This window comes from Peromyscus maniculatus, chromosome 8 (assembly GCF_049852395.1).
Source record: "Peromyscus maniculatus bairdii isolate BWxNUB_F1_BW_parent chromosome 8, HU_Pman_BW_mat_3.1, whole genome shotgun sequence".
In the NCBI taxonomy this organism is placed as follows: domain Eukaryota; kingdom Metazoa; phylum Chordata; class Mammalia; order Rodentia; family Cricetidae; genus Peromyscus; species Peromyscus maniculatus.
In genome coordinates this window covers 92,470,001-92,495,945 of record NC_134859.1, presented here as the reverse complement: position 1 = coordinate 92,495,945, position 25,945 = coordinate 92,470,001, and the positions used below count along the sequence as shown (strand labels likewise).

Genomic DNA, 25,945 nt, shown 5'->3' with positions numbered 1-25,945 from the left:
CTGGAGTCCCCGGGCCAAAAGGCTTGCTGTAGGTTTTATTTCTCCACAGAAACCCTGGTCGCTGCTCTTGCGGCTTCCCGGATTCCTCCAGAGCAGACCCAGCCAGAGGGCTGAGGCCCCGGCTAAGCAGCTGCTCTCGACAGCAAGCTGAGACGTCACCACTCAAGGAAGCAGTTGAGAAGCTAATTCGCGCACAGCTCCTGGCGCGCGCGCGGCAGACTCTCAGGAAATCTTTGTTGAACGACAGCTTTGCACGTCCAACAGAACTCTGAAGGCGGCGCGCAGGGCGAGGACAGAAGGGTGTTCCAAGTCGGGGAACCGCAGGAGCAAAGGCCAGATGCTGGAATCTGGAATTGAGGCCCAGCACCCATCTGGCTTAGCTCTTCGAGAGCTGGTGACTTTGGGGGTGGGAGGGAGAAATGACCCGGAGAAGGCACTGCAGGGTGGCCTTCGGTTCCTCCAGTCTCTCTCTCTTATTATTCTCCTCAGGTCACAGAGAGGCATAGGTGAGGGGTCATTCCAGGGAGGGCCAGAGGCTGGCCACAGGGCTGCTAGCCAAGAGAAACAGCTGTTTTCAATTGGCCTTAAGGCCAAGCCTGGAAATGTCCCTGAGTCAGCAGAAGCTGCCAGCTCCGCCCTGCTAAGGGGCCAACCCTGGAGACCCAGCAGCTCACTCAACATTCCCTCCGCTAGCCTGTGCCCACATACCTGTAGACACACTGATGCTGGGTTAGGGGGATGGAGTCGCCGCTTCCGACCCCCACTGCACCTACCAAAACCCCGTGGGCTTTCTTTCCTCCCCGGCTGCTCGGCAGTCATCCGTTTCTGCCTGTCCAAACAGCCGGCAGCCCACTGCTTCGAGTGCATTACGCCTAAAGCTTCGTCCACCGCACAGGCTGCTCTTACCCTTCCTGGGGTACAGTCCCTTGCTGGAGTTGCTGTGGAATTCCTCCGTCATTCCTTTCCAGACATGCACTTCCTTCTGGTTTAACACGTGGGTTGCTAAGTGTGCTATCCTGTGGCTACTGGGAATGAGTGTGGTGGCGGGATTGTCCTCCCTGTTAAATGCAAGAGACCTTGCAGGAGATGGTGGGAAGGCTGGATTCGTGTGCTTTCCCACTTCCAGTGGATCTGCAGGTCCTGTCCCAGGGAAAAGGTCTCCGTGGGGCTTGGACCCTGGGGTGCTCTGGGAACACAAATCATCACCCTGGCTCTCTCCCTTGCTATTGGGAGTGTTGGATCTTAGCCGGGCATGGTGGCACATGCCTCTAATCCCAGCACTCAGGCGGCTCGAGGCAGGATGATTGATTAGAGGCCAGCCTGGGCTAGGCTGAGATCCTCACTGCTCTTCTATAGGAGCAGAATTCACTTGCCAGTGGTCATGTAAGGCTGCTCAAAACAGCCTGTAACTCCAGCTCCAAGGGATCTGATACCCTCTTCTGGTCTCCTAGGGCACCTGCACACCACACACACACACACACACACACACACACACACACACACACACACAATTTTATTTAAAACAAACAAACAAAAACCTTTAAAAACACACACACACAAAATGGGGGGAAAAGGCTGGAACTCATTCCACCCACCCTGATGGCCTTTGTCTTCTCAGAACCAAACATCAAAATGCTTTTCAGCCTGCCCCTTCCCAGGTTTTAACTTCCAAGACCAAGAGCACAGTCATATAGAGCCCACAGAAGTGGCAGAGGCACCCTCGGGACCCTCTTTGCTCCTTCCGGTTCACTAGGCCCCAGACCTCCACCGTAAGCATCCCAGGAGCCCAGCAGCCACCAGGGTTTGCATCTCCAGGGCCCGGCTCAGGTCCCTCTGCGGGGTGCCTCGCACCACACAGATCTGCACCCAGCTTGCCAGGCCTTCTCCCCAAAGGCCGTCTGTGAGTCCGCAGCCAAAATCAACAGCCCAACAGCCACTTCCTTCCCAAAGAGGGCACTTGCACAACCGAGGATACTGTGGCGGCAGGAAATGGTTTTCTGGGCCAGCAAAGTCCAACCCCGTCTCCCCAGGCTAAACTTTGGAATCCAGACCCGGGCATGCGTGGGTGGAACAGATCCACACCAAAGCGGATGCCCTTGGCACCCCCGCTAGGACCTTGCCACCAACAACAGCCACTACTTTATTAAAGCAGGTCCCCAAGGCTCCTGTGAGCCAGCGTGTGTGGGAGGGAACTGTGAGCGTATTATTTCATAACATCAGCGATGGGAGTCTATCCGGGTCCCGGCCTCCATGCCAGGTTAGACACCCACGTAACTGACGGGGGATGAATGGCAGGGTGAATGTATTCGGAGGCATCCACACAAATGTGAGGAAAGTAGTGTTTCTTTAAAATTAATTTTGACTTTTGTTGAGGGGGGGCAGCAATGTCTGAAAGCTAAAATACTAGAAATACTATTTTTCCTCTTACAGGAAAGGTGCTTAGAGGAACTCAAAGTGGTCCAGCGGCGTTGGACACACCATCAAAAGCTACGGACTCTAACAAAACTAGGCTGACTCCAAGCCCTGGTAACAACATCAAGTGTACCCTCTACATTGAGGAGCACAAAATCATTGTCAAAGCGTTGAAGGCACAGGCGTAGAGTCGGAATAGGAAATTAATATGAAGCTTTTTTTAAGTAATAAAAATCAGGGCTTGTTCTATGAACAAAAATAGTAGAAATATGAGAAGGTCCCCTCCTGCTTACCGTAGCACCAGCAGAAATAAAGCTCTCTTTTGGGTCATCCTGTGGTTTCTAGCTTTCCATGGAATTCTGATCACACATTTTAGGAGGGCTGGAGAGAGGGCTGGTTAAGGGGACTTGCTGCTTTTGCAAGTGCTCAGAGGGCCTGAGTTCAGTTCCCAGGACCTCTGTCAGATGGTCCACAAGCCCCTATAACTAACTCCACGAGATCAGACATGTTTCTGGCCTCTGTGGGTACTCACAAAAAAATGTGTACACACATACAGGCACTCATACCCACACAAATAACATTTTTTAAATTATTTATATTCATTTTAGGTGTGTTGGTGTTTTGCCATGGGTGTTGGATCCCCTAGAACTGGAGTCACAGACACTTGTGAGCTGTCATGTGGGTGCTGGGAATTGAACCCAGGTCCTCTGGAAGAGCAGCCAGTGCTCTTAACCGCTAAGCCATCTCTCCAGCCCCAACAAATAACATTTAAAAAAAAATTAGAAACATGTATAGAGACAAAAGAAGTACAGAATTATACTGAGACATAGTGATGCGTTACTGAGAAACTAAGGTTTTCAATATTAACATTCCATTCAATTTCTGGGTAAGAGTATTTCAAATTATTAGCACTCCAACTTGAAGGCAGAATTTCTCAGCTGTCCACACAGAGATCTTCATTGGTTGTCTGGCCCCTGAGGGCTCGGGTGCAGCCACTGACTTTTCCGAGTCCTCGGGTCAGGAGAAGCTTTTGTTAAATGACAGTTGAATGTGAACGTTGAGAACTTAAAATTCATTTCACCATCGCTCTTTAGCAAGCTGAAGTAACATACAGCAAAGTTAAACAATTGCCAAGGCCCTCAAACCGTGGACTCTGGGCCTTCATGTTGCTTTATTTTTTAAGTTTTTAAATGTGTGTGTGTGTGTGTGTGTGTGTGTGTGTGTGTGTGTGCGCAGGTGCCCAAAGTGGCCAGATACCTTTATAGCTGTAAGATACCTTTATAGCTGGAATCATAGACAGGTGTAAACAGGTGTAAGCTGCCTGACAGGGGAGCTGAGAATCGAACTCTAGTCCTCGGTAAGGACAACTTATGTTCTTAACTGCTGAGCCATCTCTCAAGCCTTGAATCTTGGTTCTTTTTTTGTTTTGTTATTGTTGTTTTTGTTTTTTTGAGACAGGGTTTCTCTGTGTTGCCCTGGCTATCTTGGAACTCCATCTGTAGACCAGGCTAGCCTGGAACTCAGAGATCCTCCTGCCTCTGCCTCCCGACTGCTATGATTAAGGGCGTGTGCCACCACCACCGCCCAGCTTGAATGTTGATGTTTTTTAACAGATCTGAGAGTTGTTACTGTTCTAACCCGCACAGCACTAGGGTGTGATAATGTAACTTGTGTGTGTGTGTGTGTGTGTGTGTGTGTGATGTATTTGTATCTGTTGTATGTGCATGTATGGGTCCATGTGGTGTGGAAGCCAGAGGAGAACTTCAGGTGTCTCACTCTGTCATTTTTCACCTTATTCCCTTGAGACAGGGTCTCTCACTGAAACTGGAGCCAGGCTTGTGGCCAGCAAGTCTCACTGCCCCCCCCCCCCCATTCCCCCCTACCTCTGCCACCCCCCACTCTGCCCCAGGAGCCATAGGGTTACAGGAACCAGTATGGTCACACCTGATTTTTTTAAAGATATGGGTGCTAGGGATTTGAACTCAGGTCCTCACAATTGGGCAGCAAACACTCTGACCCAGTGAGTCATCTGCCTTGTCTCCATAAAATTTGTGTTCACTAATAGGAATGAAATTGAGAAATAGTACTAATTTTACCGGTACAACCTACAGAAACCGAAACTGTCCTGGGCAAACATGTGGTCACCCTGCATTTGTGGAATGAGACACAGCAAATGTTTACCATGCACTTGCTGAGCTGAAGGTCCTGGGTTGCAACCCTTTCTTGTAATTTCTCATAGTAACCCTGGGAGCTAGGTAACATCATTGCCTCTGTTTGATAAATGATGAAACTGATACAATTAATGACTATTTTTGTTTGTTTCATTTTGAGACAGTCTTGTTATGTAGCCCTGGCTAGCCTTGAAGTCCCAGCAATCCTCCTGCCCCAGTTTTCTGAATGCTGAGATTACAGGCACGTGCCACCATGCCCGGTTTGCTTAGGGTGGAGGCAGGGAAGACCAGCCTGAGTTGAGCTTTAGATAGAGCTCCCGAGGTATTTTCAACTGATAGCTCCCAGGCAAGCTGTGTTTGGCTTTCATTGCATGTGGAAAGAAAAGGGAACCAACATTTAGAACTCAGGAGATTTCACATGAAAATGTGACTTTCCAGCTTCTCTCAGAGAGCTGGCAACAGCGAGCCAAGCATGCCTGCCAGGAATCAGTCATAGGAACCAAGTGAAGCCGCACATCTGGGGGCGTGTGGGGTCATTAGCCCCTCTCCCTCCCTCCCTCCCTCTCTCTCTCTCTCTCTGTGAGGTAAACGATGCCATTGCATACTGGCACCATGGTTTTTCTGAGCGATGAAGCAGTTTAGAGTCCTGGTCTCTCTTAATAGCCACCACAGGTCACATGTGCTGGTCCACACCTGTGAGCCCAGCTTTCGGGGAAACAGAAGCCCTCAGGGCGCCAATCAGCCGATGAGGACCTCTGTGCAGGCTGCTGAGAAATTCTACCCTTGATTTCAAGTGTTATTTGAAAAACAGACATATAAAATAAAAATAAGTCCTTAAATTTTTAATTAAAAAAAAAAAGACCTTGGAGGACTGGAGAGATGGTTCATAGGTTAAGAGTGCCCACTGCTCTTACGAAGGACCCACATTCAGTTCCCGGCACTCACAACCACCTGTAACTCCAGCTCCAGAGGATCCAGAGTTCTCTGGTCTGCGTGGACACCTAACTCATGCTCACATGGAGAGACTGCATTCCCAGAAAACAAACCAACAAAACCCATGCTTGTTTCAGATCTCTCTCTTTGCCTGTCTTATGCGGAGAGAGAAAGGGAAGATAGAAGCAGCGTGGAGGGGTTCGGTGCTCTGGGCCCCGTTCTCTGTGACGTACTGCATTCCTTTCATGATTCATGTCTCCAAGTCTGCACAATATGACTAAGAAAACATGACACTCCTATAATGAGCTTTTCCTTCTCCTCACTGGCAAGCTCCTGACCCAGCTTCAAGGATGATTGGCTTGGTTTTAAAAGCACGGCAGGGCTCTTAAGTCCAGGGAGTTTAAAATCTTTTTTCACCTATGAATGTTAAGAATCCTCTTAACAGCTGAGTGTATCCGGGCACACCCATTATCCCAGCACTAGAAAGGCTGGGGCAGAGGATGGGTGTAGGTTTCTAGGGCCAGCCTGGGCTATCTACAAGACCCTGCCTTTTAAAAGGGGAAAAAAATTCTTCCTTAAAACTATTCCCATACCTAACCACTTGCCAGTTTCTATGAGGCTAGGAGACATTTCCCCAACTTTTCCTGGAAGGCACCATAAGAGAGGGCACAGAAGGGCCACTCTGGAATTTAGACTCCACAGGTTCAAATCCTTGGGCCCTGAGCCAGCAGCCTGGAGCTACGAGCCTTGATTTGGAGAGGGTACCAACTCTTGTCCTATAGGGAAGGAGTGTCACTGGTGTCCTATACCCAGACAACACTTGAGGGGCAGCCACGGCTGTGCCTTGATATCCAACAAGAGAATCTGTTTATGTTCCTACGACATGGGGCCTGGGAAACAGGCTTTTGTAGACGCAATTGGGATAAGAAGAGAGGATAAGAGGAAATAAGCCACAGATGAGTGTTTACTCTTCAGAAGAATTAAAAGAAAAATAAACCCACAGTCCAGATGCAGAGTCTTCTCCCTGCGTTCCCAGGCACACTGGGGCCCGCGAAGCCATCACTGGCTTTTTTTTTTTTTTAACTTCTGGACTCTCTCTCAGGTCTCTCTGGAAAGGGGATTCAAGGAGGACAGCGTGTCAGTGAAAGGAAGCTTCTGGAAGGGCAGGCAGGGACCCTGGAATGCTTTCCCTCTCTGCCACATACCACCTCTGCAGAGAGAGCTCTGAAGGCAGCTGTAGGGGAAGATGAAGTCATAGGGCCCACAGCTGGAAGAGAGCTTGTGGAAGGAGGCGGGATGACGCCCACACCCCTAGGCAAGCTTGCAGGGACGCAGGGACAGGGAGGAGTCAGCACGGGACCCTCACAGGGACCCGCTGGCGGTACAAGGCAGTTCTAGCCTCAGAGTCCAGGTTCTTCTATTTACAACCTAATGATTGGAGGTGCACGCTCCCCGTTTTCTTATCCTTGAACTAAACTGGAATGCAGCCTCTGCCTCTTCAGGTCTTTTGTTTTGTTTTGTTTGAGACAGGGTTTCATTCTGTAGCCCAGGCTGGCCTGAAACTCACTATAAGGATCATGTTGACCTCATAAGTGTTGGGTTTATAAGCATAAGCCATTATACCTAGTCTCTCTTCACAGGTGACTGGGGAGATCTGCAGGAATACTGACAGATCTCTGGGGGCATCTGTCTCCTCAGTAAACAGTTCCGGAGATGAGTCGTTCCTTAGTGTTGAACATTCCCCCGTGTTCTGTGCGTACATGTGCTGAGTCCTCTGTATTACAAATTCTTTAAAAACAGATCTTAGGGACTGCAGAGAGAGCCCAGCAGTTCAGAGCACCGACTGCTCTTCCAGAAGACCTGGGTTCAATTCCCAGTACCCATGTTGGAAGACTTGCAACTGCCCATAACTACAGCTCTTGGGGATCCAATACCCTCTTCTGGCTCAATGGGTACCCTAACACATACATTCACACACACACACACACACACAAAATCAATCAATCAGTGTAATAAAAACTGTTTAAAAATAAAGACCTAGACAGGGATGATTAGAAGAAAGGAATAAGGGGTTAGAGAGATGGCTCAGTGGTTAAGAGCACTGATTGTTCTTCCAGAGGACCTGGGTTCAATTCCCAGCACCCATACGGCAGCTCACAACTGTCTGTAATTCCATTTTCAGGGGACTCAACACCCACAGCAAAACACCAATGCAAATAAAATAAAAACAAATAAATTAAAGAAAGAAGTAAAAAACATGAATTTTTCCTGTCTGGTGGTTGGGATTTATGGATACCTCTTTAAAAAACATATTGCTATGTTTCTTAAGCAAATAAAATGGAGGCAGGCAAGACACAAGGGGAATCTTAAGATCCTCAAAGGAATGCCACTGCATTTGCCATAGAGCTCATTTTATGAGCCTTAGTCAGCCACCAAAAGCCACACACAGTATCCCACCACCACCGCTGCCGCCGCCACCACCGACACCATGATGTCATCTGGATTTATAATACACACACCAGACTTCACCTGCAAAAGACTGTCCTTGAGTATCTTCCCCAGATTCATTCATATCCCCTCCCTCTCCCCCAACCTCTCTACACAGAGTCTCATTACATAGCCCCGGCTGTCCTGGAATGCACTATGTAGAATCAAGCTGGGCTCCAACTCGGAGATCCACCTGCCTCTGTCTCCCGAGAGCTCGGGCTAAAGGTGTGTGTTATCACACCCAGCCCTTCAAATTATTTCTCTTTCCTGGCTTTTTTGATCCCTCTCCTGTGTTTGTTCCCTGTACCGTTCTAGGATCACAGAAGAAGATATTGCCCTCACAACCGTCACTGTCCTCCCTAATATTGATTTTTTTTTTTGGGGGGGGGGGTTGGTTTTTTTGAGACAGGGTTTCTCTGTGTAGCTCTGGCTATCCCGGAACTCACTCTGCAGACCAGGCTGGCTGCAAACTCAGACATCCACCTACTTCTGCCTCCTGAGTGCTGGGATTAAAGGCGTGCACCACCGTCCGGACTACTGACTTTAAGATAATGGTGTTGATGAGCTGAAGGGATGGATGGCTGAGTGGGTAGAGGCACTGGCTGTGAAAGCATGACACCCCAAGTCCCAGCTCCTGTGTATATAAAATGTCAAAAACACATTTGAAAACAAATGAGGGGCATGTGGGGCAGCCGTCCTGGCTGAGTGTGATCAGTCTCGCTCTCCCGGCCTTGTGTGTCTGTTAGGAACTGTCCAGTGCCTGGTGTTGGCATTGGTGTGAGCCATTGTTTTCCCTCACAGAACATTACCGCCATGCAGATGTTGAGAGTCAGAACATGGAAAGGATTGTTGGAATGTTTTTCAAATGGGGGTGGAGACACAGCTAAGAGGTTGAGAGCCACACTGCCCTTGCAGAGAACCTGAGTTCAATTCCTCACTCCATATCAGGAAGCTCAGAGCTGCCTGTAACTCCTGCTCCGGGGACCCACCGCCTTCGAGTTCCACAGACACCATCTGAAATGCTCCAGGATTCTAAAATTTCTTTAAAAAAAAAAAAAAGATTTGTTTGTTTTGTGTGCATGAGTGTTTTTTCTGCATGTATTACAGTGTAGCACGTATGTTCCTGGTGCCCAAAGAGATCAGAAGAGGGCATCAGATCCCCTGAAACAGGAGTTATGGATGGTTGTGAGCCACCATGTGGGTGTGAGAACTGAACCCAGATCCTCTGTAAGAGCAAGAGCTCTTACCCGAGAGTCACCTTGACCGTTTCTGAGTGCTGACAGGATAACACAAGTGGAAAGTTCCACATGTGAGCTCACATGAGGTGCCACACTGTCACTCTCAAAGCACAGACTTGAGCCCTGTAATCCCAGCACCCAAGACACTAAGACAGAAGAAATGCCAGGAGTGTGAGGCTATCCTGGGCTACAGGATGTGATCCCATCTCAAAACTCCAATTAAACAAAAACAAAACAAAAATTTTCAAATATTTTGAAAATATTGCCTTTGGGTTATCTGTTTAGACTTGGTCCCACCCCCAGGATGTCTCATTATGTGGTATACGCAGCACTTCAAGATCTTTCAAGCTAGGAATGTGCAAAAGAGTGCATGTAACTTTCTCCTATTGTTGGAGTTGGAGACTATGAATAGCTAGAAGTTTCGGTATCATAAGAGCACAGTCTTGTGCTGGTGGGATGGCTCAGTGTGTAAAGGTGCGTGCCATACAAGTCTGATGCCCTGGGGTCGACCTGTGGCACCCAGGTAAAGGTGGAAGAACCAACTCCACAGAGCTGCCCTCTGATCTCCATGTGCCCGCTGTGCCGTAAGCACTGCCTCCATTAATAATAAAGAAGTCATCTGTAAGTATTTTTAATCTCTGTGGTGTGCATGTGTGTATAAGTATTCATGTACATGTGTGTACAGGTGTGCATGTGTGAATGCACACGAACTCGAATGTGTAGACCAGAAAGTTGATGTCTTCCTGGATCATTCTCTACCTTCTGTGTGGAGGGAGGGTCTCTCGTGTGAACTTAGTGCTCACTGATTGAGCTAATCTAACTAGCCGGCTTGCTCTGGGTCCAGATGTCTATGCCTTCCACCTGTCCAGCATTTACGTGGGTGCCGGGGAGTCATGTACCAGATCTCATGCTTACTCAGCCAGCTCTTGACCTACTGGACCATGCTCTCAGTACTCCTGGAACATACATGATTTGAACACCTTTTTTTTTTTTTTTTTTTTGGTCATTTTGCAGTTTTGTTTAAAGTTGGTTAACTGCAGCCCTACAGATGTTAAGCTATGCTGTTGAAGGCCTAGAATGGGAACCAAATGTAAGATCAAGGTGCCTTTTACAAACTGTGTCAATAAAGGCAAAGTGAAGCCGGGCAGGGGTGGTACACACCTTTAATCCCAGCAACTCAGGAGGCAGAGCCAGGTGGATCTTTGTGAGTTCGAGGCCAGCCCGATCTACAGAGTGAGATCCAGGAAAGGCACAAAGCTACACAGAGAAACCCTGTCTCGAAAAACCAAAAAAAAAAAAAAAAAAAAAAGCCAAAGTGAGTGCAATGGATAGACCTGTAATCCCAGCACTTAAAAGGCGGAGGCAGGAGGACTGTGAGTCGGGGGCCACCTTGAGCCATACAGTCAGAACCTATACCTAGAAGTGGGAGATGGGCAGTGGTATTGGGGGAAAGGTGAAGAAAATATATACTTCCCAGATTAAAAAAATAAATTAAGATGGACATGGTAACACATGCCTTTGATTCCTGCACTCAGAGCCCTCACAGGTGGATCTCTGTGAATTCAAGGCCAGCTTGGTCTACATAAAGAGTTCCAGGCCAGCCAGGGCTACACAGTGAGACCTGTCTGTATCAAACAAAAAACAAACAAACCAAATAAAATTGTTAAATAGGGGCTAGAGAGACGGGTTAGCAGTTGGGAGCACTGGCTGCTCTTCCAGAGGACCCAGGTTCAAGTCCCAGCATCAACATGGCAGCTCACACCTGCCTGTAATTCCAGTTCCGGGGGATCTGGCACCCCCACACAGACATGCACCAACGTACATAGAATAAAAGTGGATAAATTATTAAAATAAAAATTAAATGGACCCCAAATGGGAAAAACACATCAGTAGCTCAAGTTAGCCATGGGAAGAACGCAGACATGAGAATCGTATGGTGCTAAGGGCTAGACAGATACAATGATACAGAAGATGGGCACCAGTCCACAAAGAATAAAGACACTAAGCCTGTGGCAAGGGCCTCTAAGCCCTGGAAATGCTGGGAATGTTATTTTCTGAACCCAATGGTTGGTTATGTGAGTTGTACTCTTTAAAAAAAAAATTTCAATCAAGCTGAACACACTGTGTTCACATTTCTGTAGTTGTGCCACACTCCAAGAATTAAACATGTGAAACCAAGCCAGGCAGTGGTGGTGCACGCCTTTAATCCCAGCACTCAGGGGAGGTGGTGTCCCCACCCCCACCCCCAACCCCACCCCCAGCAGCGAGCAGAGGCAGATGAATCTCTGTGAGTTCGAGACCAGCCAGGTCTACAGAGTGAGTTACAGGACAGCCAGAGCTACACAGAGAAACCCTGTCTCAAAAAACCAAATAAATAAATACATTTTTAAAGTGTGAAATCAAAGAAGAGTTAAATACCAAAGTCAAAATAGAGACTGGGCAGGAGCGAATGAGTTAGTGGGCTAACTGTGCAGTAAGATGCTCTACACCTTCTACTGGGGCTGAGAGAACACAGACGTTGTTAACCTCACTACCTGAACTAGTTATAATTACAGGTTGTTTGTATTTGCAGAGGGTGATGTGGGGACCACACAGACCCAGACTGCATTACCATAGCAATGACCTCTGTGACTGAGTCTCCTTATCTGTGAGAAGAGGGAAGTGAGGATTCAGTCCTTAGCAGAAGGAATCTCACAGCCCTCACAGCCAAGCTGACTTCACGTGCTCAGTCAGAGGTGGGGCACTCTCTTTTAGACCACTGCACAATGTTTTATAGAAATGCTAAAGTCACCTGTGGTGGTGGCGCACACCTTTAATCCCAGCACTCGGGAGGTAGAGGCAGGCGGATGTCTGTGAGTTCGAGGCCAGCCTGGTCTACAGAGGGAGTTCCAGGACAGGCTCCAAAGCTACACAGAGAAACCCTGTCTCGAAAAAAATACAAAAACAGAAACAAACAAGAATACTAAAGTCACTTCCCCCACACTCCCCTCCCAGGAAGCCTTCCAAAAGCCCATCTCCCAACATGAAAGTATCTTTCTGTTCCACCTTTCAGTCATTTTGAGTTTATAAAATTTTGTGATCTTCTATACTCCAACATCAAACATACACTGTAGCTTTAAAGCATTCTATCCTTTCTCCACCGTAATTTGGGGTGTTTATGGGGACAGCAGGGGAGTGGTCCCCTATTGTAACACAGCCACTTCTTCCAGGTGGGCACCCTCAGGGAAACCCCTCTGGCTAACCTGTGAGTGGAGGATGCTCAGTGCTGCCACTTAAGCCTGAAAGGAGCATCTGTGGGCTGGAAAGACGCTCTGCAGTTAAGAGTACTGGCTGTTCCAGGACTCAGGAGGCAGAGGCAGGAGGATCTCTGTGAGTTTGAGGCCAGCCTGGTCTACAGAGTGAGTTCCAGGACAGCCGGGGATATGCAGAGAGACCCTGTCTCAAACAAAATCTAAAAAACACAAAACACTGGCTGCTCTTCCAGAGAATCAAGGGTTTGATTCCCAGAAGCATGGTGGCTCATAATTGTCTTTAACTCCAGTTGCAGGAAATCCAATGCTTTCTTCTGACCTTGGCAGACATCAAGCATGTACATGGTGCACCATATGTACATATAGGCAAAATGCTCATACACATAAAATGATAAAATAAAAAATGTTAAAGTGACGAGGGGCATAGTCCAGGAGTTGAAGTTCTGACTGATGCTATGGAGTCACACACTGCAGGTCTGGACCGTGACCCTGTGACTGCACAGAATGACAGCTGCTGACCTAAAATGCAGATGTGTTTAAGGAAAAGCCGTCCACAGTAATCACGTTTCCTAAATAACATGTAATTCAGTTTAGTGTATGAGAAACAGTTGGATTCGGGTGGTATTTTTCTCTTCTCCACACACCCCAAGTATGATTATACATATGTACCGATATATGAGTATAAACAACACGTTCTAGGATCTTGTTTCCATATTTAATTCTTCACTGAATGCTGTGGGATGTTCTGTATGTCAAATGTGTTGCTCTGATTGGTCAATAAATAAAACACTGATTGGCCAGTAGCCAGGCAGGAAGTATAGGCGGGACTAACAGAGAGGAGAATTGAGAGAACAGGAAGGCGGAGGGAGATACTGCCAGCCGCCGCCATGACAAGCAGCATGTTAAGATGCTGGTAAGCCATGAGCCAAGTGGCAAGGTATAGATTTACAGAAATGGATTAATTTAAGATGTAAGAACTAGATAGCTAGAAGCCTGAGCCATTAGGCCAAATAGTTTAAATAATATAAGCATCTGTGTGTTTATTTTATAAGTGGGCTGTCGGACTGCCGGGGTTTGGTGGGACTCGGAAAGAAAACTCTCCAGCTACAACTGAAAGTATTGCCTTTTAAAAAATTTGGAGGAGAAAAAAGCCAAACCATTTTTATAGCTAAATTCAGGCTTGAGAGATAGTCCAGCAGGTAAAGGTAAGGCCAACGACCTGGGTTCAATCCTCAGAAACCACATGTCAGAAGGAGGGGAGGGACTCCCCGGCAAGCTGTCCTCTGACCCCCACATGCTTATGTGGCATGGCTGTCAGTAATGACTACATATACATTAAATACACACACACACACACACACACACACACACACACACACACACACACACATATAATTTTAAATTAAGGCTAAAGGCCTTGCTGTATGACACATCATATCTCACTTACTTATTCCTTATCTATTGCTTTAACTCATCAAATCCTTCTATTTTTTAATCTTTATTTGTTTTAGATAGGGCCTCACTAGGTAGCCCTGGCTGGGCTGGAACTGAATGTGTAGACCAGGCTGGCTTCAAACTCACAGAGATTGGCCTGCCTTTGCGGCTCCCTTCAAGTGTTGGGATTAAAGGTGTATGCACCGCACCTGACTTAATAAGTATAATTTCTTAATCATAAATGCTATGTTGAGCTTACTTGTGATCCCCAACTTAAGATTTTTCAACTCTATAGGCAGTAAAAACCTTGCTTTGTGTTTTGACTTTTCCTGGTTTCCTTGGTGGGCAGTATATGATAGAGCTCTGGATCCCGTGATAGACGGCAACAGTGAACCACAGCTCTTCACATCTGTCATGAGACAACCAGTGCTTTACAGGTGGTGTGGCTACACTGTGACGTCAACAACAGTAAGTGACATTTCAACTTAGAGTGAGTGTATCAGGACCCCCAAAGTTGGTAAGTACTCGTGTTACTGACTCGGACTTTCTTGAAACTGTCTTGAGACATACAGGTGGTATCTTGCTTGAGTTTTTTGTTTGTTTTTGTTTTGAGACAGGGTCTCATGTACCCCAGACTAGCTCCAGACTCACAAGGCATCAAAGATGACCTTGAAGGTCTGAATCTCCTGCCTCCACCTCCCAGGGACTGGGATTGCAGGAGTGCACCGCCATGCCCAGTTTATGAGGTGCCAGGGACTGGGCACAGGTCTTCGTGCATGCTAGGCTGGCGCTCTACTGAGCTGTTCTCAGCCTTTGCTTTTGTTCGTTTGGGTTTTTCTGTTGTTGTTTGTTGTGTTTTCGAGACAGGGTTCTCTGTGTAACAGCCATACAACACCACACCCCGGCTCAGCCTTTTTGTTTTGTGATTGCTAATGACTTTAACAATTCTCCACAGGCTTACCAGACATGGTGTGGTTTTGTTGTTGGTTGGTTGGTTTGTATGTGTGTGTGAGAGTGTGAACTGTTCACATCTTTCACAGTCTCACCTGCTCAGATCACAGGAGCCTCAGCAGTGCTAGAAGCTGCCCATCAAGTTACAAGCTGGTTGCCACATGTGTTACAGAAATGCCTTCTGCCTCACTCTTCTACGTTTTACTGGAAGAGAGACCCTCTCTCTGGTTCTTTCCCCCACTCCTGTGACTACAGACAGCAAAGGTCAGTTCTGCGTCCTTTTCAGTGTTTGGTACAGGTGGGGTCATGGGTATGCTTCAGCATCTGGATCAGCACACTGGGGGGCTCTCCCACAGCGTTGGAGCAAGCCGTAGGCTGTTCATGCACTGCTGTGCACTCCTGACCACGTGAAGACACGGCCACCCACTCTTCAACTGAGGGTCGTTTGGGGAATTCACTTGGGGCTAATATTTAGTTCAGGCTTTTTGCTTATTTTTGAGACGGGGTTTCTCTATGTAGTCCTAGGTGTCCTGGAACTCACTCTGTAGACCAGGTTGGCCTCAAACTCAGAGATCCGCCTGACTCTGCCTCCTGAGTGCTGGGATTAAAGGTGTGCGCCACTACTGCCCAGCTAGTTTGGGCTTTTATGAACAGTGCAGCTATAAGCATTTTTTTAAATGTAGTTTCAAATTCCTTAGGTTATCTACAAAATACACAGAGGGAAAGGTGCCTGGGTGGGTGGAGTGGTCTGATAGATGCCAAAGGAGACTCTCTGCCACCAGTCAGCATCACAAAAGAAGTGGGGGGGGGCACCAATGTGACACAGTGGGATGATACACATTCATGCAGCACTCCCCACAAAAATGTTTAAGACAAATCCAGGAGCCCGTAAGTGATGTAGACCACAGCACTTTACAGGACAGCTGACCTGGAACTCTCAGGAGTGCAATACCATGACAACCGGAACAGCCAAGCAACGATGTTCAAGTGACGGAAAGTGAGGAAACATGGCATCTAAATTTAAAACAGCCTTTAAAACCGTTCACAAGGCCGGCACATGATCAGCTGGTAGAGTGCCTGTCTACCACAAGGCCCTGGGATCATCATCCCAGCACCGTATAAACTGGTGGTGTACGCCTGTGATCCAAGCGCCCAGGAGGTAAAGGCAGGAGGATCAATTCCAGGTCATCTTCAACTACAGAGTTTGAGGCCAGCCTGGGCTACGTGGGAGCCAGTCTCAAAAGAAAACAACACGTAACTGGGATGCAGAGGATTGCGATGAACTCAAGGCCACCTTAGACCGCACAGTGAATTCAAGACTAGCAAAGCTATGTGACAGACCCTGACTGGAGAGAAAGGGGGTGAGGAGAGCAGGGGGAGGGGGCGCTACTGGGAGCTGGATGTGCTGACAAATGCCTGTAACCGAATGCTCAGAAGGCAGAGGCAGGCGCATGGAGACTTTAAAGCCAGCCAGGCTGCACAGTGAGATGGGATCTCAAAACAAACGAACAAATAAAAGTTGGGCATGGTGACATGCACTGTTAATCTCAGGGAGCATAGGCAGGCAGATCTCTATGAGTTCCTGAGTTCCAGACCAGCCAAGGCAACTTAGGGAGACCTTGTCTCAAAAAACAAAAACAAACAAACAAAAAACAACACACATTCATTAATAGGACGACTGGAAATCCAAACATGAACTACATACTAGAAAAAACCCACCATATATCATATCTAGACAAAAGTCCACTGTATATCATATCTTGTGATGATGTTATTATGGTTACTTATGGAAATGTCTGTCCTGGATAGTTTTATGTCAACTTGACACAAGCTAAAGTCTTCTGAGAGGAAAGAACCTCAACTGGGAAACGCCTCCCTAAGATCCAGCTGTGGACAAGCCGTTAGCCCATCGATTCTCAACCTGTGGGTCTCGCATATCGGATATCCTGCATATCAGATATTTACATTACGATTCAAAACAGTAACAAAATCACAGCAATGAAGCGGCAACAAAATAACTTTATGGTTGGGGTTGTCTTAGGGTTTCTATTGCTGTGAAGAGACACCATGGCCATGGCAACTGTTACAAGGGAAATATTTAATTGAGATGGTGGCTTACAGTTTCAGAGATTTAGTCCGTTGTCATCAAGGTGGGACATGGCGGCGTGCAGGCAGACATGGTGCTGGAGAAGGAGCTGAGAGTTCTACACCTTGCAGGCAACAGGAAGTGGACTAAAACACCAGGTGTGGCTTGAGCATACATGAGACCTCAAAGCCCGCCTCCACAGTGACTCACTGCCTCCAACAAGACCACACCCACCCCACCAAAGCCACACCTCCATTTTTTTTTTCAAACCACCACAGGGGTCACCACAACATGAGGAACTGTATTAAGAGATCACAGCATTAGGAAGGTTGAGAACCACAGCTTCAGGGCATTTTCTTAATTAGTGGTTGATGGGGGAAGGCCCAGTCCATTGTAGGCAGTGCCATCCCTGGACTGGTGATCTTGGGTTCTATAGGACGGCAGGCTGGGCAAGCCAGGTGCACGCCGGTAAGCAGCACTTCTTCACGGCCTCTGCATCAGCCCCTGCCTCCAGTCTCCTGCCCTGATTTCCTTTGATGATGAACAGTGCTGTGGAAGTGTAAGCCCAATAAACCCTTTCCTCCCCAGGTTTCTCTGGTCATGGTGTTTCCTCACAGCAATAGTCACCCTAAGACAATGTCTTTGGTTGACGAGTGGCTAGTATTTAGATATGAAATGTTATATTTCCCATGACTTGAGAAAGAGCATGGTGTCATGGAATCGTCTGGGACCATTTTCCACACAGCCTTATGCGCTTAGAGTCCTCCCACAAGTTGCTGCCTGAAACTGGGGCTCATTCATTTACACTGAGCCAATTGCTTTGAATGTTTACTCTCTAATTCATTTACCCAAATTTTTCTATGCATTTCAGAGGGGTCTCCTAGCTGTCAGGCAAGTGTCTGCTTCTAATGGAGATCTCAGAGCAGCCTGCTTTTTTTTTCCCTTTTAATGAAACGCACTTTTTAAATGCCACATAAAATAAAATTGGTGAACATTTGACCCTTGGTCTTGGGCGTGCGCATACTTGTGTTTTCACATATGTGTGTTCATGAACATGTTACATATGCAGGCCAGAGATTCATATTATGTGTCTTGCTCAATAGCTCTCCTTCTGGGTCCTCTACAAGAGCAGTTAGTACATGCTCTAAACCACTGAGCCATCTCTCCACCTCTGAAAGCGAATTTAATTTCTAGCCATCTTTGCACCTTCTACACGACAGTACATCATCTGAATTCCTTCAGGAGTGATGGCTGCAAATTGAAATTAAATTTCCTTTTTCTTTTCTTTTCTTTTTCTTTTTTTGGTTGGAGGTGCAGAGCTGGGTGTTGAACCCAGATCCTCTCACATGCTAACCATATCCTCCACCACTGGATACCCGCCTCCAGCGTTTTCTAGTTGTAAAATCCATATCTTCCCAACATTTAAAATAAAGATGTCATTTTAAATCAAAGTGCTGTTTCTGGGGTGTCTCACATTATATTTTTACAAACAGCTTAGAACTCTTGCTTCTGGAGACGGTACTCCTCCAACTGGACTGTGTACCATTTATCTTAACCCAACGCCGTATGTTTTTCATGATCAGGACATCATCTAAAATATTCCTGTTTGTCTTTGGGACACTTGTCTGCTTGCTTTAATTTTTTTCCAACTCAAAAAAATATCTACTATGGGCTGGAGAGATGGCTCAGAGGTTAAGAGCACTGGCTGCTCTTCCCAGAGGTCCTGAGTTCAATTCTCAGTACCCACATGCGCACCATGTGTGTGCCTGGTGCCTACGAGGCCAGAAGAGGGCATTGGTTTCCCTGGAAACTGGAGTTACACATGGTAGTGAGCCGCCTGGCATGGGTGCTAGGAACCACACCTGAGTGTTGTGCTAGAGGAGTGTGCGTGCGCTTAACTGTGCTGAGCATCCATCTCTCCAGCCCAGCGCTGAGGGGGCTGAGGACTGTGTGATCATATTTGAGTCCCTTGATATTAGTGGGGTTTCTTTCTATTAGTCGTAAGACCAGCAACAGCTGTGCCTGATAGCATACTGGGCAATTTTATATCTCAGACATCTATCATCTGACTTGTGTGTGACTCCCACAAAACACCCTACAAGGCAGGGTGTTACTATTCTCACTTGACAAAAGAAGACCCCAGAGCCTGAGGCCACACGGTTGGTCAATTCATTCTGACCTCAAGGATTCTGCCCCATTAACACATCCAGAGGACTGAGAGAAGGAAATAGGCTAGATGCACCTACACCCCGCCCCAGTCCGCAGGACAGTACCACACCAACTACTCTTCCGAACACCCTGTGGGTGTCAGAGCCCAGTTTAGAGTTTTCCCTGTAGAAACAGTGTGGCTTGAGCTGAAATGTCCGCGAAGGCTCATATGTTACTTAAAAGTCTTGTTTCCAAACGGATGGGCTCTGGGGAGTTGTGAGACTCTGAGGTTTCAAACCTAATCAATGGATGGATCGTTGCCGAACCCACCATACTGATAACATGTTGGGAAGTGGGGTCTCACTGAAAGAAGTCTGAGGGGCGGGGTGTGGGCTGAGGAGCTGCACCGTGTCCCTGCCCTTTCCTCTCCCCTCTTTCCCAGCTGCCAGGAGGTGAGGAGTTCTCCACCACATCCTCCGCCATGATTTCTGACCTTGTCTCAGGCTCAAAGCAACTCGACCAAGTGACCGCAGACTGGTGCCCTGAAACTGTCGGCCACAGCGATTTCCTCCTCCTCTTTAAGCGGTCTGTGTCCAGTGCTCTACCACAGCAATGAGAAACCTAACCCAACTCTCAGCCCATCACGATGCAACTCACTACATCTCCTCGGGGTGAGAAGGACAGAAAGCACAGTCCTCCACCGTGGTGATGTCTCGGGGCTGTCTTCCCTCCTAGGTATTCTCAAGAGCCTTGAGTCCTGAAGGAAAACTCAGGGGAAGCCAGAAAGGCCGAGGGAAGGACAGACTTGCTCGGCAGAAAGTGCAGTGAGCAGAGGCTTGGAGGTGAGAGGGCCTCGGGGAGGGTGGAGCAGAGCATGCTGGGAAGGTGACAAGGAGGCTTGGGGGAGGGGGCTGAAAGGCAGCTGCAGTTTCACAGCTGTCTCCTGGAGGCTCCTCAGCCAGAGGAGCCGAAGCGGGCAGAGGCTGTCAGAAGGCATGGGTCAAGCCACTGGAGGATCTGTATTTTTATTTTTTAAATTATGATTACATTTTTATGGGTATGGGTATGTGTGTATGTCTGTGCACCATGTGTGTTCCCGGTGCCCTCGGAAGCCAGAAGGTGTTAGATTCCCCTGGGACTGAAACTACAGACAGTTGTTAGCTGCCTCGCGGATGCTGGGAATCAAAACCTGGTCCTCTGGAAGTCCGAGGATCTGTTCTTTAAAGATGCCAAGCCAAGGGCCCCAGGAGAGAGAACAGAGTGACCCCGAAGACTAAGAAAGAAACCAACCATGAGAGCTCCAGCTGGAGCCATGGTGTGCTGCCTGGAGGAGGCAGTCCAGTCTATTTGCTAGGGCGCTGGAGCTGACCGTCCCCAGCATTTCCTGGGCCACGGCTATCAGCTTGCAGCCCCACTCCAGCCTACCGAGGAGTAACTAGAATCCTAGAATCTGCAGAGCTCAGGGTGAGTTCCAAGGGCTGTCACCACTCCAGTGGCCCACTCCACCCAGATTCATAGGACTCAGTCATGGGAAAGGGGGCCCTCCTCCTCTCATGAAGGGCTAAACAGGAAGACACATTTCCTGCCAGGGATACCCATGCCCCCCCCAGTCCAGGGAGCCCCCCAGGAGCCATGCAGGACTGGGGGTTAGATTCAAAGGAAGAATAGGTCTCGGTCATCTCAATCTCATCCCTGTACGGGCTCAGTAAACATGAATGAATGAACAAACGAATATGTGAAATCAAGCTGAGGTGCCTGGCTGGAGCACCTTTAGGCATTTGGCACTAATTTATCAATACCCCCTTGGAGGGAAACATCTCAGGAACCCCAAGGACAGGAAGAGGGAGCTTAGTCTCTGCCTCCTGGGCCCCTGGAGACTGTGAGAACCAGCTGACAGCAGGGGTCTGTCCAACCCACTCTCTTCTTCACTGTCCCTCTCAAGGGGACACATGGGTAGGTGTATTGGGCAGCCATTCCAGCTTTGATCTGGAAGTTCCAATCCCCATTGAGGCTTTGGTAACGGTCACACCTACAAGGCAGGGCCAAGGGAGGACCCTGAAGACCAGAGATCTGGATGCGCCACTTCTCTTGGTTCCTGGACCCTGGACGCTGGAGGTAGATCGAGCAGAGTTCTCCAGAGAACACCGCTGGACTGCGCTACACCTTTTCCAGACCCTGCAACCCACCTATCCCTTCATTTGTGAGTTACGCCACTAAATAAACCTCCCCTTTAACTACGTGGAGTGGCCTCAATAATTTCACCAATAGGTAGGTGTTGTGGTTGGGTATGATACCTTGGTCAACGATGGGGTCAGAATCTAGTGGCCTTAGTGGGCAACTGGGAAGTAGAGCCTGGTTAAGAAAGTGGGAGACCGGGAACATGCCTTTGCAGGGGGACCTTGCTGGTCCTTGGTGCCTCCTCATCTTCCTGGCCGGCATGAGCTGAGCAGCCTTCCTCTGCTGCCGTGACCCTGGGTTATGCTTCTGCCTCACCATGGGCTTAGGGGCAATGGGACCAGCTGCCTTCTGGCTGAAGTCTTTGCAGCTGAGAGCCAAAATAAACCTTTCTTCCCTAAGTTGTTTAGATGAAGCACTTGAGTCACAGTGACAAGCTTGTTAGCACACAGGGTGTCCCAGGCTCGGAGCTCCAGGGTAATTTCCCTGCCATCTACGAGCTTTTGTTTTGGCCTGGAACTGCTAGGTTTAGGCGGCTGCGTTCAAGTCCATTTACCACTGTCTAGTGGTGAGATCTTGGCAAATCACCGAACAGCTCTAACAACTGACTCTCGGGGTCTGAGGTAAGGTCTTCCCAGGGTTAGGAGATGTGAGGAGCCACCACCACAGAATGGTTAACACTCTGCCCCACCCCCATGCTCAAACTAGTGATGAATTCAAGTGAAGACCCTGAGAAGTTCCGTTCCTGGCTCTTCCATCTTGTCCCACAGTCACCAACTTGTGGGCATCGGACTTCTCTGGTATGAGCACCCTGGGGCCAAACCCAGGCTACCTACTCTCCTGCATGCACTTTCACCTTGCCCAGGTGAACTGAGGATAGAACAGAAATCCAGCACGGAGCACAGTGGCCTTGGCAGCTTGCTAAGGCAGGGAAGGCAGAGTTTTATGGGGAAGGACAGGGCTCGGGACTTTGCTGGCTGGACGCGCAGTGGTTTGTCTAGTGACTGGCGACAATGACAAGTACCCAATACCTCTCAGAGGGAATGCCAGCCACCTCTGTGTGCCCTTTAGACACCACAGGAGGACTTCCCAAGGTCTCCTGACGGCTCCACCTAGACAGCAGATCCCCTCTTCCAGTCCAGACAGAGCTCATTTCTGTACTAAGAAACAAACCTTGAGCACTTCAGAGCCCACACAGCCAGCCTGCAAGTGGGGTCTTCATCCGGGCCTTCCAGGCACCTGGCCAGGTTCCTTTAACCTCTCCTTCAGGAACCCAGGAAACCTTAACCCAGCAGCGCCCACCAGCTTCCTGGTCTCCCCTCCCGGCTCTCTTCAGAGAGTCCTTCCTCCTTGGACCGCACTGTCTCCTGTTTCTAGTCGTCAAGCATCCCTGGCCCAGCCTTTCACTTACTAGATGTGCCCAAACTGAACCATCAGGCTCCTCTTCTAAGATTCCATTTTGTACTCTGCAAAATGGGTCCGATGATCCCTACCTCTCTGGATTGTCATTAGAATTTAATGAGAAATCGGATGCACAGCACTCAACAGGACTTCCGGGCTGAGAAGGGCACTCACCGACAGACCCCTTCACCCCGCACAAAGGTTCAACCTGTGCCCCTCTCCTGAAAGATTTCATTTTCTCGAGGGATGCCTCTGACCTCTCTTAAAGCACTTGGCTCGGTGCTGTGTACACGGAGAGTGGACCAGGACTGCAGCAGCGGCGTGTTTTATGGGATCCCTGAGGAAGCCAAGATGAATTCTGCCCTTCTAAGAATTCCTACAGCCCTGTCGCCTCCGACCCCTAAGAAAGCTGCGGTATCTCATCCTGAACCCACCGGACTTCCTGCTGGTGATCAGGGAAATGCCAGCTGGCGGCCCCTCCCCACCAGGGGCCTTTCACCCCAGCAATAGCCTGTCAGGCAAATGCTACCTCCCACAAGCATTTTCCTGGGGCGACAGGCTCCCCATGCTGGTGAGGTTCTCCCAGTGCCTGCCTCTTTTATCGGGCACACAGGCCCTGCCCCCACAGGCCCTGCCCCAGCCTCCCAGATGAGGGACCCATGGAAGTTTCCTGCTCCTGCTCCCACCCTGCCGACTTGCAGGAGTTGCCTGGAAGTGTTGTGTGTACTGACAGGAAAGTTGTGGGATATCCCTCTCTTGTTCAGTTGCTTCAATGGAGGCTCCTCACCCCCAGCTACCTTAGCGCAGGCCCGGTGTCCTCAGAACTGGGGTGGGTAAACCCACCAACCCAGGCTATGGGTAGTTGGTGTGTAGGAGAGCCTGAGAGAGCAGGAGGGGACAGAAGCAGAGACCAGGAGGCACAGGGACCCTGTAGGCCTCCTTTTCCTCCCTGACTGGGCCCCTCATCAGGCACCTCCACGCCCCTGTCAAAAGCTCCCTGGGGGAAAAGACCAAGTCAGCAGTCTGGTCCAACTCTTTCCCAGGGCCTGGCCTTAAAACCCAGGCTAGGGCTCTTGGAATGGCCATCCTTTCCCTCCTCCCTCACATCCTGCAGTTCCAGTGGAGAAGACTCGCAGGTAAGGGACAGACTGTGTGCTCCATTCTTGCCTGGCCAGGCTTCAGGTCCAGGTGGGATGGCAGGCAGGAGTGTGTGTGTGCATGGTGTCACCCTGACGTCCCTTTCCCCCTAGCAGATGCCCACAGCACCCCAGGCCACTCGTGAAGGCCCCAGACTCTCCAGGGCCTCTCCCGGTCCTAGCACAAAGCTGCGACTGCTGTCCCATCCCTTGCCACTCAACCCAGCCCCCAGTTAAACACAAAAGGGGATGTGGAGGCAGCACCCGCAGCACATATTTTTACTTCTGCAAATCCTCCCGGGGAGGAAGATCGACCCCATCAATGTTCAGCTTCTTGGTGAGGGACCTGCCTGTCTGACCTCACATTTCAGTCAGTTCTTGAAAAAAAAGAAAAGAAAAGAAAAGAAACAGCAGAAAAAAGAAGGGTGTAGTTTGGGGGGGGCTTGTGTGATTGGTTTTCTGTGGGTTATGGTTTTGCATCTTTAGAAACTCTTCTGGGCTGCAGTGACGAAAGCCTTTAATCCCAGCACTAGGGAGGCAGAGCCAGGCGGATCTTTGTGAGTTCGAGGCCAGCCAGCTCTACAGAGCGAGACCCAGGACAGGCATCAAAACTACACAGAGAAACCCTGTCTCGAAAAACTAAGAGAGAAAGAGAGAGAGAGAGAGAGAGAGAGAGAGAGAGAGAGAGAGAGAAACTCTTTTGCAGCTTAAGATTGTCCACTCTGGAGAAGTGCCAGTATGGCCAGAATTGCTCACACAAAGTGAGAGCATGAACACACAGAGAGATGCACACACACTCGGCCCTGCTGACACAAAACTGTCCCACAGGGTTCCACTCGAACGGTGCAGAAGTCTTACGCCACAAGCCGTCCTTGAAGACCAAGAAAGAAAATATAAAGACCCTGCCAGACGCGGCACAGGCGACTGACCCCTCACGTATGTGTGTGAAACAATGTGCCTCTGGCTCTCTGGATGCATCCCACCGTACCCGGACCAGAGCGGGGCGGGCGCCAGGGGTCTGGGTGGCCCGGGACTCTAGTCGTCGCCAGCCCTCCATCTCCCTCCCCCTCCCTCCCAGGCCACAGTGCCCAGCATCCCCTCCCCCGCCGCCTGCCACATCTGGTTCCACTCAGGTCCTCCCCCACCTCTAGGCGCCCTCCTCCTCCCATCTCCTCCCTCGCTTCCAGAAAAGCGGAGACGATTTTTAAAAACCCAGTCACACACACACACACACACACACACACACACACACACACACACGCTTCTCCAGAAAATAAGGCAGTCAGAAAAAAAACGAGGGAAAAGTCAAGAGGCCCCACTTCCCCCTCGGGCCGGCCCCCCTAAGTTGGCCAAGTTGGCAGCGCCTTACCCGGGAGGGCGGCGGCGGCGGCGGCGTCCCCCGGGTGGCCGAGATGCAGTCCCCCGAGAAGCAAGAAGCAGCGCAGCAGGTGACGAGGCCAGGGCGCGAGGGCAGGTCGGATGGGCCCCATCCCTGCGGCGCTCGGAGGACGCGAGGACCGAGGGCGCACGGCTGGGCTGCGCGCGGTGGCAGCCCTGATGCTGGGCTGGGATGACCGCCGGCGAGGGGCTCGCGTCCTCCTCCGGGTCGGGACGATGTGATGCCTCCCGGAGAGGAGGAGGGAGGAGGCAGGCCCCGCGGAGGGAGGGCGGAGGGAGGAGCGCCGAACCCGGGAGGAGGGTTTGAGGGGCAGAGGGGAAGGGAAGCGGGCAGCGTGGGAGGGGAAGGAGGAGGTGCGGGGGGCGCGGGGCTGGGGACCCGGCCGCAGGGTGCGCGCGTCGGGAGGGAGAGGAGGGGGATGGCCCGAGAGGAGGATCGGCGCGGGCCAGAAGCACCGTCTCCAGCGTGCGCTCTTTTATCTTCCTCCACTCTGCTGCTTAAGTCCTTCCCGCCTCGTCTTCCCTCTCTTTTCAGCCCGGGCCTGGAGCCCCAGACGCTGCGTCACAGCTTCTCCTGCTGGCGCGGGCGGCGAAGCAACGGCAAAACTTTCCGCAGAACTTCACCGCGTGGCGAGACCTGGGCTGCTGCGAGGCCTGGCCAACCGAGGACGGGAGCGCGCCACCGACTCAGGTGGCCAGACCTGGGCCGCCAGCACCCCCTCCA

At 49.8% G+C, this 25,945-nt stretch overlaps 2 protein-coding genes across 4 annotated transcripts in view; one reads left to right on the top strand and one right to left on the bottom strand.

Moving 5' to 3' along the window:
- The window catches only part of Mrc2 (mannose receptor C-type 2), a 62,796-nt gene extending 37,036 nt beyond the window's left edge, over positions 1-25,760 (bottom strand). Inside the window, exon 1 of one of the 2 annotated variants that reach the window (XM_015994686.3) lies at positions 25,193-25,760. In XM_015994686.3, the coding sequence (XP_015850172.1) occupies positions 25,193-25,313 (121 nt within the window). In that variant the 5' untranslated portion in view covers positions 25,314-25,760. The remainder of the gene's footprint in view (positions 1-25,192) is intronic. The other variant, XM_006970523.4, reaches the window with a different exon arrangement.
- LOC143267023 (uncharacterized) overlaps positions 25,091-25,945 on the top strand; it is a 1,229-nt gene continuing 374 nt past the window's right edge. For both annotated transcript variants that reach the window (XM_076543536.1, XM_076543537.1), the window contains exons 1-2: positions 25,091-25,271; positions 25,757-25,945. The exon at positions 25,757-25,945 is cut by the window's right edge. In XM_076543536.1, coding sequence (XP_076399651.1) covers positions 25,236-25,271; positions 25,757-25,945 — 225 coding nt within the window. In that variant the 5' untranslated portion in view covers positions 25,091-25,235. The remainder of the gene's footprint in view (positions 25,272-25,756) is intronic.